Source organism: Channa argus, chromosome 13 (assembly GCF_033026475.1).
Source record: "Channa argus isolate prfri chromosome 13, Channa argus male v1.0, whole genome shotgun sequence".
NCBI lineage: Eukaryota > Metazoa > Chordata > Actinopteri > Anabantiformes > Channidae > Channa > Channa argus.
This window is the reverse complement of record NC_090209.1, coordinates 8,334,191-8,346,468: the sequence shown is the minus strand read 5'-3', so window position 1 is coordinate 8,346,468 and position 12,278 is coordinate 8,334,191. Positions and strand designations below refer to the sequence as shown.

The following is a 12,278-nucleotide window of genomic DNA, read 5'->3' as shown; positions in this document are numbered from 1 at the left end:
TCATGCTATTTTCGCCATCTTCTGGCTAAAATAATTAATTGCAACCCTCAAACTCCCCGAAGTGCAAATCTTTAAGGAACAAAGTGACCAATCATTGTATAACTTTTTATTTATTTTTTATTATTATTCAAATTTCATTTAAACGCCTTGTGATCCCAGTAAGAATCAAATAATAAACGGAGAGTCATTGTTAATCTTACACTGCTGAACTGCAGTGAACAGACCTACTGTTAAAGTCTGGGATACAACATTTCCGTTGGATTGCGCTAGTTCAAAACAAAAAAGCAGATGGTTTATGTAAAAATGAATATTATAGCAAATACCACAATGAGGAGAGGAGAAATGATTGTATCTTAAAAATTGCTGACAAAATAAACACAGTTAATGGTACGAAACAGGAGAGGGGAAATGAAAATAAAAAGAAATAAAAAGTACTGTGTTTGCTATCTTGATCACACACATACAAACATATACACACTCACTTTCAAACACACTCATACATATGGGCAGGCACACGCATACACGCGCTCACTCTCACGCACACACTTGCACACACACATGTACTGCAGAGGTATCCACACAAACACAAACCCACAGATAAAATGTAGTGATTGAAAATAGTGAAACCCTGGTAAAATCTAATGGCATCATACATCCACATCTTGTGTCTGAAGTGCAGAAAACAAAATGGGAAAAAAAAAACAAATAACTAAAGAGAAGATAAATTCAGATGAATATGAAAAGCATGCCCATTTTTACTGGTTTAACCCAACTTGAAACGACCACAAATCCAGAGTATTGCCTTCTCTATTCTACCTAAATCCCAATCCCCATCCCTCCACTCCACTCTCACCTGCCCCAGACCCCTCTTACCCTTCTAATAACATACCACAGCTCCACCTCACCCTCATCCTGCCCTACATCTACCCAGCTTTTTAAAAACTGCCTACCCAAACCTTTTCTGCTGGATTTCAGGGTTTCCGCGCTCCTTTGCATTCCAGATAAATGTTTGGTTAGGAGGAGAAAGCAGGAGGGTAGAAGGAGGCGGGTGGGGGAGGAGGTGGGTCGCTGATGGTTCATGTTCTAGTTACCATAGATCAAAAACACTATGTCCAGTTCTAAATACCGAGTGAAGACTGGGGTGGGTAGAGGAGTCTTGTTGTGCGTTGAGGTTGAAGGTTGTGAACCTGTATATGTGTCGGTTTTTACAGTGGTACTGGGAAAATCAGATCACCTGTTAGTCTAGATATGAATATTTGGGTTAGTTTTGTTTGGTGGTGTGTTAAGGCATAAAGGAAGGGGTCAGTGGAGGTGGGGTTGGCAGAGCTCAAGGCCATGTCCCTCATCCTTTAGCCCCAGTCTGAGAAGGGGACAGGGGCAGGTTTATAAGGCTTGTGTCTTGAGCTCGATGGGCTCCCGAGTCTCCTGCTGAGTCTCACCCTCGGGGGGCCGACTACCCTTCAGTGTGGCCAGGCGCTCAGACAGACCCCTCATGCGTGGGAACAGCATGAAATCATACAGAAGGGCGCCCATGGCACCTCCTATCATGGGCCCGACCCAGTACACCTGCCAGGAACAGACATTAGCTTTAGCATTTATCAGCCCTCAGAATCATTTGCTCAGAGTCATTTCAGGTCTTACCCAGTGGTTGATGAAGTTCCTGAAAAGCACAGCAGGGGCAAAGGACCGAGCAGGGTTCATTCCAGCGCCGGTGTAGTACATCTGAAAAACAAAACACTCTTAACTGTACTGTGTGGTAAAATCGGTATTCTTTTCTGTGTGTATGTATGTGGATCTGCCTTTGTGTTTTCACATTTCTCACCCCCATGAGATGCCCAATGGTGACAGAAAAGCCAATGGAGAGGGCAGCAGATCCCAGACGACCGTTTCTCCTTTCATCTGTGACAGCGAAAATGCACACCACAAGCTGCATGGTAAGGAAGACCTCCACGGTGGTGGCCATTCCCAGGCTGATGCCAGGCTGCAACTGCAGACAGAGATGGACAAGAAGAAGAAATCATGGTCTTAGAGCTGTGTTGAACATATATTAGTGTATTTTGATTTTTATTTCAGATGAATATTACTTCTAATAATTCAATTTTTTTTTGTTTCTTGGATAATTTAACAATGGTTTTACTGACTAACTAATTGACATAACTGAATGAAGTGAACCAAAATGATCCTCTGTCAAACTCATCACTTAAATATCTGCAAGTTACGTGTGGGATTTAAAAAAAAAAAATCACATTACCGACGATGTTCCTTTTGTCAAACACGTGGCTGTACATGTTTTCTCTAACGTCCATATTGGGCCCTTACCGTGTTCAATGCCATGTTGCCTCTCATGTTGGTGGGTGTGACTCCGTACAGCACAGCGGCCCCAGCTACAGCACCCAGGCACTGAGCAACCATATAGAAAATGGCGCGGAAAAGCGACATCTGTGAACCAATCAGGTAGGCAAAGGTGACAGCAGGGTTGATGTGGCCACCGCTGATATGACCAATGGACTGGATGAGAGTGGCAGCTGCCAACCCAAAGCACAGGGCCACGTGAAGGACATAGTGAGACCCAGTGGTCCAACGGAGGGCAGCACCCATGCCAAAAAACACAAAGAACATGGTCCCGAAGAACTCTGCAAAGACTGCTCGCCAAAAATTCATGGACCGGAACTCCCACATGGTGACTGTTTACTTTAGGGTCTCCACCAAAAGAAGAGTTTAAAACAATAGATGAGGGTGAGTCTAGAAAAGGTAAATGTGTACCTTTTTTGTCCTCTTCAAATACCAAAAATAGGGTCTCCCTTTTGTAGTCAGCTAACGTGGCTGACCAAAAACACTCAGGGAGTTAGTTCAACGACAAAACAGAATTTAGGACCGTCGATGAATCCGCTCTGTGGGTCTTAACCAAGCCAGGAACTGGGCTTACAAAGTCAACTCAGCTGCTCTTGCTTGCCACCTCTGTCCACCTGTTGCAAAGACATAGGTATTAGATAATGTAGGAGTGTGGATGGAGATCTCAGGTGGGACGAGTTGTCAAGAGGAGGTGGGCATCAATGCTAAGGGGTGTTTCTGAAATAGATAGGGGGATAGACAGAGTGTCCGCTGAACCTTTTGGCCTCTCTGACGGGGGGTAGGGGGCCAGAGAGGGGCTTTATAATACACCCCGAGGGGCCCCAGGTGACGCCATAATCCCCATGTACAGCCAAAGGGGGAGGGGGGTGGGGTGGGCAGTTGTGCTGGACATTCTAAATCAAACAAACTTAACCCCTCTGTTGCACTCCGTAATAAACTAAGACTAAAAGATGGGCAGAATATCTGAGAAGAAAAATAGACTGAGAAAAAGTAGAAACCCATTACAGATGTTTAGTGGGAGACAAAAGCAATAATTGTATCTTTAACTCAGGGGAAGTAGAAAAACTAGGAGGAACAGGGACGATGAAGAGCAGCTGGAGCAGAGAGGTGAAGGTTTTCTTTAAGGGCATCTGTCAGCTGTTGACATGCCACAACTGTCACAATCAGTTGACACAAATGCTGATAGACAATAGACACGTGTGCACAAAAACATGAAAACAACACACACAGAGACACACACACATGCAAGCACACAAACACACACACACACACACACACACACACACAGATACGCACATATACATATACATGTGCAGATAATGCAGATGGGGCCCCGGACGGAAGTGCCCAAAGCTAACAGCGTTCGACTGACCCATACGCTAAAATGCCTGAGCCTGTGAAACCATTGTCTGTAAAGACTAAAATACATATTAAACTAAACTAAAGCACAGAGGCAACAAATAACAAAGAATGTGCTTTGCTAAATGCTGGACCCAAGCTGTCATTATTTATTGCTCCTGGTTTTAAGACAACTACACTGTCAACAACTGCTGATGATAACAATAAACTTTAAGAGTAGGAAAAGATAAGTCTTGGTCACTGATAAGGGTTGGGGTCATGAACGCTTCAATCTGAACTTGACGTTGCCTCAGAGCTCAGAGACGTCACAGCCACTGCTGCACATGTGGATCCATGTTGTGGAAACATGGAAACATGAACAAGGTGAAGAAGAGGTGAATCTGACTACTAAAAAACAATACAAAGAGGGAACATGGACACAATGATAATATCAAAGTGTAGAAAATCAGAGAGCACAATGCAATGAACTAGAAGTTTTTCACATAACACAGCAGGTTATAAGGAGTATAAATTTACATTATTTCTGTTGTGACAGGGGGCTGCTAAGAGGCACTTAGCAGAGCTTTGCAATGTGAAAGTGTGTTTGTGTGTGTTGCAAGAGGATGTACAACCGAAGCCCTGAATGTTCTGTGTGTGGAGCTGGGGAAAGGGAGATGTACTGGGGTGCAGCAGTGGGATGTGGTGGGGGGAGTGGGTTTACTGAGCACCACTGGGGCATCACGCTGACCAGTCGAGAGCCATCACTGTAAAAGGGGTAGAAGAGTGTGGGGGGTCGATGAATACAGAACGCTGAGTTTGCCTTTTTAACCCGCTTTTATACATGTTAGAACAAACACAATGCAAAATGCTATCAGCACTGTGGCAGTTAGCTATTGTGCATGTTGTATGTGTGTGTTTGTGAGTGTGTCTGTGTGTGAGTGTGTAAATTGTTGTATGTAATGTAATGTAAATTGTAATGTGTGCATATTTGAGTATGTTTGCACAGTAAATTTAAATTAGTCTTCTGTGTCTGACAACTGTGAACTGAGATGTGCTTCCAATTCAGGAAATGTTGATTAGTTAACACAAGATATTACGGTCAGAGAAAATGTATGTTTGGTTCAATTCGTGTTCGGAATGTGGCTGTACAAGCTATAAAGTTAAAAGGTATGAGATGTATAGACATGTATTTGGCAATTGTAATAAAGGTGGATTTACAGAATAAATAATGAGTGCGTTTTTTTTTTTTTAAAAGGTAAAATAGGTTTTGGCTTCATTTACACATCTTATTTGTCTTTGTATTGTGGATGTGAGTAGTGTAGATGATTTACACTTTATGAATTGGAAAAAATATACACTTCAGTGTTGGTGTGTTCACATGGTTTTATTTTACATGCAATGTTGAATTCATACAATACAGTGTATCTCAAATGTTTATACATATTTCATATAATTTTATTAATTGTTTATTACGGCCAGTTCAAGGAAATTACTTTGAATAAGTACTGGATGTAATGGGGTGAAGACCTTCATAGCTAAATACAACTATAGACTGTGTCTCACACAGGCCTTTTGTAATTTGGGTGAACTGACTCTTTAACATATATAAAAAGGATAGTTTTTAGACATGACAAACATGGCAACGTGCAATATCGAAAAAGGTTTCATGAAAGCTACATGTCTGTCACGCAGCCAAACATGGAGGTTCGCTCACTAGATTCATTTGAAATTAGAGAGAACCATCACAGAGAGGCAGGTCCATTTGATTTGTGAATAGAAACCCTCTGAGAAGAGACAGACACTAACAGGCACAAACATGAGAGAGTTGGACTGATTGAGAGCATAATTGAACCTGCAGTGCAGGGCAAGGATCTCTTTAGCATTTCAAAGCCTCCAAAAACACTGGATAGAACTGAAAATGGCCAACACGAGGATGTTTTTCGGCAGGATTTCAGTGAGTCTTATTATAAAGTCTAATGATGTGCAAATGTGAAAGTAATAATACTGAATCTCACAATATTGGACACACTTTTACATACGCTAAAGAGAGGCATCTGTGAGACCTCAAAGGTCATACTCACACCAATTTAAATCTAGCTGCCATACAAAATTATTTCTAGATGTGTTATAAAAGGCAAAAGAGTAATAAACGTAAATGTTAGTTTGGAAACTTCAGAAAGTGCTGGCAAGGTTTTAATGGAAGGACACTGAAAGAATAGTTCAGTGAAATGTGCCAGGTGAACTTCTGGTGCCTAAACCACGTTTTCCTCCTTTGGATACCTGACAACTTTACTATTCTTTTCTATATTACAGTTAAGTTTTATGGAGGTTTAATGTAACCTACCTTTTAACTGTGTGAGATTATGCACAGCTTCTCCCCTTTCTGTGGTGCAGACCACTGCCATGCCAAATCTACTGTACATGACTGTAATATAAAATCTATTCTATGTGTCCTCAGAAAAATCACTACAACCGTGCTGAATGTGTGTTTCTGTGTGGTTTACTCATGCATGCTTCCTCAGTTGTTCTCTTGTTTGTTGGCCTGTTTGGCTCTCATGGCGTTCTGTGTGACCGTAGACAACGAGGACCCGGTCATACTGGTCGTCTCCACAATCTCAATATCCTTACAGGTCAGACACGCCACGAGCTTCTGGCGAGAAGCGCTGCGTGCAAAGAAAAACTCATGAGACACCCCAGCCAGTACTGCACCGAGCACCGGTCCGATCCAATAGACCTGCAGGTCAGCAAAAGGAAAATCCTTTTTAATGTTACGTACTGTGAAGACCAAAGAAACGGTATTATTTATTCAACAAATGCAGACAAACACAACTGCAATAAATTGACTCCTTCCTTCATGAAGTTTCATCAATGTAACCACAACCTGATTTACCAGGAGTAAAATTAATAAAATATAAATGAATGTGTTATTTGCTGCCTAAAAAAGCCTCTGTCATGTTTGCATATACTAGCGTCAGCTCATATAAAAAATTAGAAAACTTATCATCATGCTTTATTTAAAATGTAGAGTGTAAAACAATAATCCCCAGCAAATGCCTATATAACCTTGACGAAATGTAGTTTTTTTAATGTTTAGTATTTTTAACATTTATAAAACAGCATTGGTGTTACCATGGAGACTCACCCAGTGATTTTCCCAAAAGCCGGTGATGATGGCTGGACCCAGGGAACGTGCAGGATTCATACTTGCACCAGAGAACCTTCCCTGGTTGTGAAAAACACACAAATTGAAGCAAGTCAGAAACAAGAGCTAGTTTTCTTTTTTCGCTACACATCTGTTTTTATCAGGGTGTCAGATATGAAAATAACAGCATGAGCAAGCTCACAGAAAACAGCTGCCGCAGGTTATTCAGACATCTAGATAGGTGGAGGACTGTGCTAAGTTTTAGAGACTGGAATGTTCAGATTGTTCAGACTGTCAGTGAGGAGTCTGATCAGGAATTCAATCTGCAGCATGAGCCCAAACACAGAGTCATCAAGAGATTCTGACAACAAATACAAAAGTGTGGCCCCCACAGAGCCCCCATCCTTCCAGCCAGGACTTAATAAAGAGACAGAAGAATCAAAGACAGAGTAAATGCACTGAGGACCTGTGGTGAGCTTTGTATGAAGTAAACCTAATTATTCATTCAAGCTTTTCAAAATATCCTCACTTCCATCTTAGTGGCAAAAGCATGATCCACTTAATTCAAACCTGTAAAGAATATTGTCTTCCAGTGTCAGCAATGTCTGTTTTTCTATAGAATACATTTGTTCAGCAATCTCACATCACTCCCCAACTTGGAGAGTTTTTGGGTTTTTTTTGCTTTTACTTAATCACATTGTTTTTTTTTTGCCCTATCTACTTACTTATAGTTATCTGCAATATCAGACTGGTTGGTTGCGGCAGGTATCTGGGTGATTAACCACTTGGTTTAGAGTCCTGTGAAGAACTGAGTGAGATGGTTTCAGATATATCTATGTACTGTAACACTTCAAGATTTAGCTCTTATTTTGATTTTTTTTTATGTGTAGCGTTTGAGACGTTATTAACTTATTTATATATTTTCTGGACTGTCTTCATTTTCTTGCTATTAATAATATTATTATATACATTTTATTTAGCTCAAAATATTTCTCAGAATACCAGTGGATATACTCTCCATCCACTACCAATTCACAAGGAACAAACACGGCCAAGTACAGTGCGTGTGGTTGCCAGCTATATTTGGACTGAGCATGAGTTTTCTATTGTGACAAAGCTGGTTCACTTCAGCTGAGGAAAATCAACAAGGGTAACCTGCTATGCAGTATAAGTATAGCTTATAGTATATTAAAATTACATTATCAGGCAAATGGTCTGCACTTATACAGCGCTTTTCTACCTATTGGCACTCAAAGCACTTTACACTGCTTCTTATTCACCCTTTCGCACTCAAAAAGCGATGGGGGAGATGCTATGCAGCTGGCCAATGCTCACCGGGAGCAACTAAGTTGAGTGTCTTGCTCAAGGACACTTCGGCATGTGATCGGAGGAGCCGGGGATCGAACCAACAACTGCGAGATTGGTGGACAACCTCTACCTGTACCCTCCTGCACCACAGTCGCCTACTACTAACTTTTTTGTAACAGGTAACTGATTCATTACAAAGTCGGAAGTTCTGTTAACTTGTGCTTTTAGCTTTGGAACCATCTCAGAGCTTTTAAATGCAAAAGATTCCTAAATGTCCACCTTTATTATACTAAGTCTACATTAAACTTATCGAATGAAAAGTGTTTGGGCCATGTGAAGCCGTGTTGTGAACAGGGGGATCGGTAGCACCAGATAAATGCAAAAATCATCAATTCACAACAAACTACAGAATTGATGATTTGACACTAAGGCAGAATGTAAACTACCATGCATCTGTATGAAAGCACATTTTACCCCTATCATCACTCCAGCAGTGTGTGCTAATCCAATGGCCAAGTTTCCTGGTTCTGGGCACTCCCTCCGTCGCTGGTCCTCCACTGAGAACACAGTTAATACCAACTGGAAGGTGCACAAAACTTCTATGCCCAGTGCCTGGGCTGCATTCAGCTCAATAGGCACCTGAGTGACATAAAAAAAGAAAAAAGAGGTGCAGCACGAGGAGGACAAGGTAAATTCAGAGAAGATGCAGAGTCAAATTTTAAAAAGGTTACACAATTGTGTGGTGAGAACTGACCCTGTTAACAAAGTGGTCTGCAGTGGTATTCAGTGGTAGGGCCAGGTAGAGGGCCCCGGCTCCTAAGGAGGCCCCCAAACACTGTGCGGTGATATAAACAAGTGCCCTGAGGACCTCCAGTCTCCGTGTGGCCAACAAAGACAGAGTCACTGCAGGGTTCACCTGATCACAGACCACAAAAAGGTTTGAAAAGTTAAGCCAGCAGCCACAGCGTCAGGAATTTGAGGTACTTTAACTTCATTTTCTGCAACACTGTACATCTACACTGATACTATATCTCAATGCAAAATGTACTTTATACTTTGCTACATTTATCTGACACCTGTAGTTTGGTTGGTTTCAATCTTGGTAACTCTATTTAACAAAGGCTATAAGTAATTCTTACGGCATTGTTAGTAAAATTAACAGAGTTATGATCAAGTTCATGTCAGAGAAAACAAAAATCAAATCTTACAATAAATATATAACTAGAGTTATTAACCTGTGCCCCGCTTATTTCTCCAAAACAGTGTCCAAGTGCAACAATCACCACACCCACAGCCACTGCTGGATACAGGGGACCGCCAGTGACCTCTCCAGGGCCTGGCACAGAGGCACCCAGCACGGCACTCACCAAAATCAGGGTGCCAAGCAGCTCTGCGAGGATGGCACGCCAGAACTGCCGACTACGTAACTCCACAGCAAAGAAATGGGGGGAATAAAAGACGGACCATATTTAGCCTACCGGACATTTATCAAGAAAATATTCTCACCCACCCTCAAATATTTGAAACTTTGATATAGTCACATAGCTTTTAAAAATAATAAAAACTGACAGACAACACAAGCTGGCTCAAATACATTAAGAGAAATTAGAAATACTCACATTATCTAATACAAACAAGTCAACAACAAGTAGTTCATTAAGTATAATGCATGGCTAATAAAGTTAATTAAAAATGTACTAAATATGCCAAACTATAACTATCTAATGCAATAATAAAGGGTTGCTCTTAAAGTTACAAATACATAACAACTTCTTGGTGCAAGGCATATTGACCAAATGTGTTTTTTTCTTCCAGAAATGAGTCCTAAAATGAAACCCGCTTTGTAGTAGTGGTAAAATACAATGCTTACCTCACGCCACGTCATTTCAAACTCAACCACAACGTTGTCCTCAGTTTTGTTTTGTTCTGTATAACTGCCAGTGTATGTAGCTGCTGGGGTCTGAGGGCTTCAGGGTCTCCGTTGCATCCCTCATTACCTTGGAGAGTCTGAAAGGTCCTTTGATAAGAGCAGCCTCCTCCCTTTCAGTCTCTCTCTTCTCATCCTCACCCCAGGCCCTGTCTAGTCTTTCACTGAACAAGCTGTCAATACAAACCCTTGAAATGTCCCCTCTCAAGCTTCTAACATCATATCCTCACGATTTTGCTCCAACAGATTCCACCCAACGATAAGAAATTTAAGGCGTTTAACGTTTAATGCTGCAGATGACAGAATTCCAAGTTTCAATGAGACCAAATTATAGGCCAGGATGTGTGTATATCAGATAGAATTGTCTTGTTTGCAAACAACAACAACAAAAAAAAGATGAAATTGTTATTGCATCTGGAAGATTAATCATGTTAACTGTTTTAAACATGTAAACAAGTTTTCTTCCTTTCAAACCCTCTCAACAGGAGGTCTATTAAAATTCTCAGTCATCCAGGTTGGAGGTTGTCAACAGCACCTTGGGGACGACCACCCTGGAGGACGTAAATGGGTCCCCCAGTCAACTTTTTACAGACGGAAGAAGCTACTTGGATGAGTAGCGAAATGATTCTAGCTAAAGAAGAAAAAAGTCCAGTTGATTGATGTTTGCTACACCTTGATGACTAACAACCTTTACTGACATATTTTTATACATTTTCCCCAGTGCTGCCAAGTCCTGCACCTGTCTGAGGAAACGTCTCTATGTTTCTCATTGTCAGTTCTCAACTGATCCCAACGTTCTCTGATGTAACAATTATGTCGAAGGGTCCCTTTTTCCTTTGTGTCCAGAAAATTTTTTTTCTTTCTGCCTAACATCTGCACTTTGGTTCATTTTTAGTCAAAGCTTCATAAACTGTCTTTCTGCTGTGAACACTCTCTAGCGTAGGAAATGTCTACAACTCCGCAGCCGATCTACAATAAATCCATTACTAGTTGAGGCATTTTTAAAGCGAAAATTAGAAATCCACCACTCTGACCCAAACAGAAACATCTTATTATTACTGTATGAATTACTGTATTACTGCCATGAATTTGGTGCAGACACTTTGGTTTGATTGGTGAACCCCACCTGTTCCTATAACACACAGTTTCTGCGTGTGGTACCCCGACACAACCACGCTTCTCTCAGGCTGTTCTTCATGTATATTTATCAAATGGTATCCCACTACGATGATGGACATGGTACACAGTACTGGATTTATTGGATTTGATGACAAGAAAAACCTACAGCCAGTCTTGTCCTTTAACAACATATGTACCTATGAGATAACACTAAAGCTGTTTGTATCTGATCATGTGATCTCCTGTTGAGAGGAACTGTGTTGGCGTGTCTTGGCGTGCTCCAACGTGCCCTGAGCACCTGGCACCGATTACTGCAGCTCATATTATCATATCAATTATAGGAGAAAGGGACCATTAGTGAGCTGAGACGATCAGAGCAACAAGAACACGCCACATCCATCACATGAAATTATCTGTTCAGATACACACTGCAGCATTCATCAGCAGAGAAATTCAAGGCAAAGTCGTAAATACGATTCATTTTTCTTTTCTCCAGGAGTGAAATTAGGTTTTCAGGAGGACCAGATTTGCATAAACAGGCTTTTTCAAATATACAACAGAACAAGGAGATATTGGGAAATAGCAAGGTTGAAGGTATGACCAACTGCACAACTCTGTGTCGACTGTGAAAAGATATCAAATATGATGTCCTGCTACCCTCCTTTTTAGCCTTCCACAAAATACTTGTGAGGTACCGCTCCAATCACCATGGGGATAAGCTCTTTCATGATGCTGTTGCCATAGTGCCCATTGTGAGACTGCATCTGCTCTGTGCAGGTTTTTCATTCTCTTTGATATCCAATGAGCAATAAACATTTAACTAAACTGACAGAAATGCTATTTACCTCGAAACTGGGAATATAAATTAGGAAATGTAGCCACTTTGTATCACATGAATATTGATCATTTAAATGTTCCTACAGTATTTCTTTATCTACACAGCAAATTGGACACAGCTGAGATGATGGTAGAAGGTGTGTATACACGAGATGTTTGGAGTTCAAACGGATTCTCCTGAGCCTCCAGACCTCACAGGCTCCTATTCTGCCAGCTGGAGTCCAGAATGAACTGGTTGGTCAGGGTTGATGGTGG

The 12,278-nt window shown here is 41.3% G+C and overlaps 2 protein-coding genes across 3 annotated transcripts; both read right to left on the bottom strand.

Annotated features, from left to right (window-relative positions):
• Nucleotides 1–148: 148 nt before the first annotated feature.
• mipb (major intrinsic protein of lens fiber b) lies at nt 149–4,584 on the bottom strand. The gene is made up of 4 exons (XM_067527315.1): nt 2,320–4,584; nt 1,823–1,987; nt 1,642–1,722; nt 149–1,566 (listed from the first exon to the last, which is right to left on the bottom strand). The coding sequence occupies exons 1-4, from the start codon at nt 2,677–2,679 to the stop codon at nt 1,384–1,386; spliced, it is 789 nt and encodes a 262-aa protein (XP_067383416.1). The 5' UTR covers nt 2,680–4,584; the 3' UTR covers nt 149–1,383.
• A 461-nt stretch (nt 4,585–5,045) lies between these two features.
• Nucleotides 5,046–10,213, bottom strand: LOC137139695 (aquaporin AQPAe.a). Of its 2 annotated transcripts, none has more exons than XM_067527313.1 (6): nt 10,011–10,213; nt 9,508–9,567; nt 8,895–9,056; nt 8,615–8,779; nt 6,833–6,913; nt 5,046–6,424 (listed from the first exon to the last, which is right to left on the bottom strand). In XM_067527313.1, exons 1-6 carry the CDS (start codon nt 10,023–10,025, stop codon nt 6,209–6,211), a joined length of 699 nt encoding a protein of 232 aa, XP_067383414.1. In that variant the 5' UTR covers nt 10,026–10,213; the 3' UTR covers nt 5,046–6,208. The 2 variants fall into 2 exon arrangements, with proteins under 2 accessions (XP_067383414.1, XP_067383412.1); XM_067527311.1 differs by having other exon boundaries at nt 9,376–9,567; nt 10,011–10,211.
• Nucleotides 10,214–12,278: the final 2,065 nt, after the last annotated feature.

Coding starts and splice junctions, on each gene's coding strand:
- mipb (XM_067527315.1), bottom strand. CDS start 2,679: ATGTGGGAGTTCCGGTCCATGAATTTTTGGCGAGCAGTCTTTGCAGAG. Junction 1,723..1,822: donor CCATTGGGCATCTCATGGGG/GTGAGAAATGTG, acceptor TTTGTTTTTCAG/ATGTACTACACCGGCGCTGG. Junction 1,567..1,641: donor GGAACTTCATCAACCACTGG/GTAAGACCTGAA, acceptor TGTTCCTGGCAG/GTGTACTGGGTCGGGCCCAT.
- LOC137139695 (XM_067527311.1), bottom strand. Junction 9,057..9,375: donor GAGAAATAAGCGGGGCACAG/GTTAATAACTCT, acceptor GTCTGTGATCAG/GTGAACCCTGCAGTGACTCT. Junction 6,425..6,832: donor GCTTTTGGGAAAATCACTGG/GTGAGTCTCCAT, acceptor GCTGACCTGCAG/GTCTATTGGATCGGACCGGT.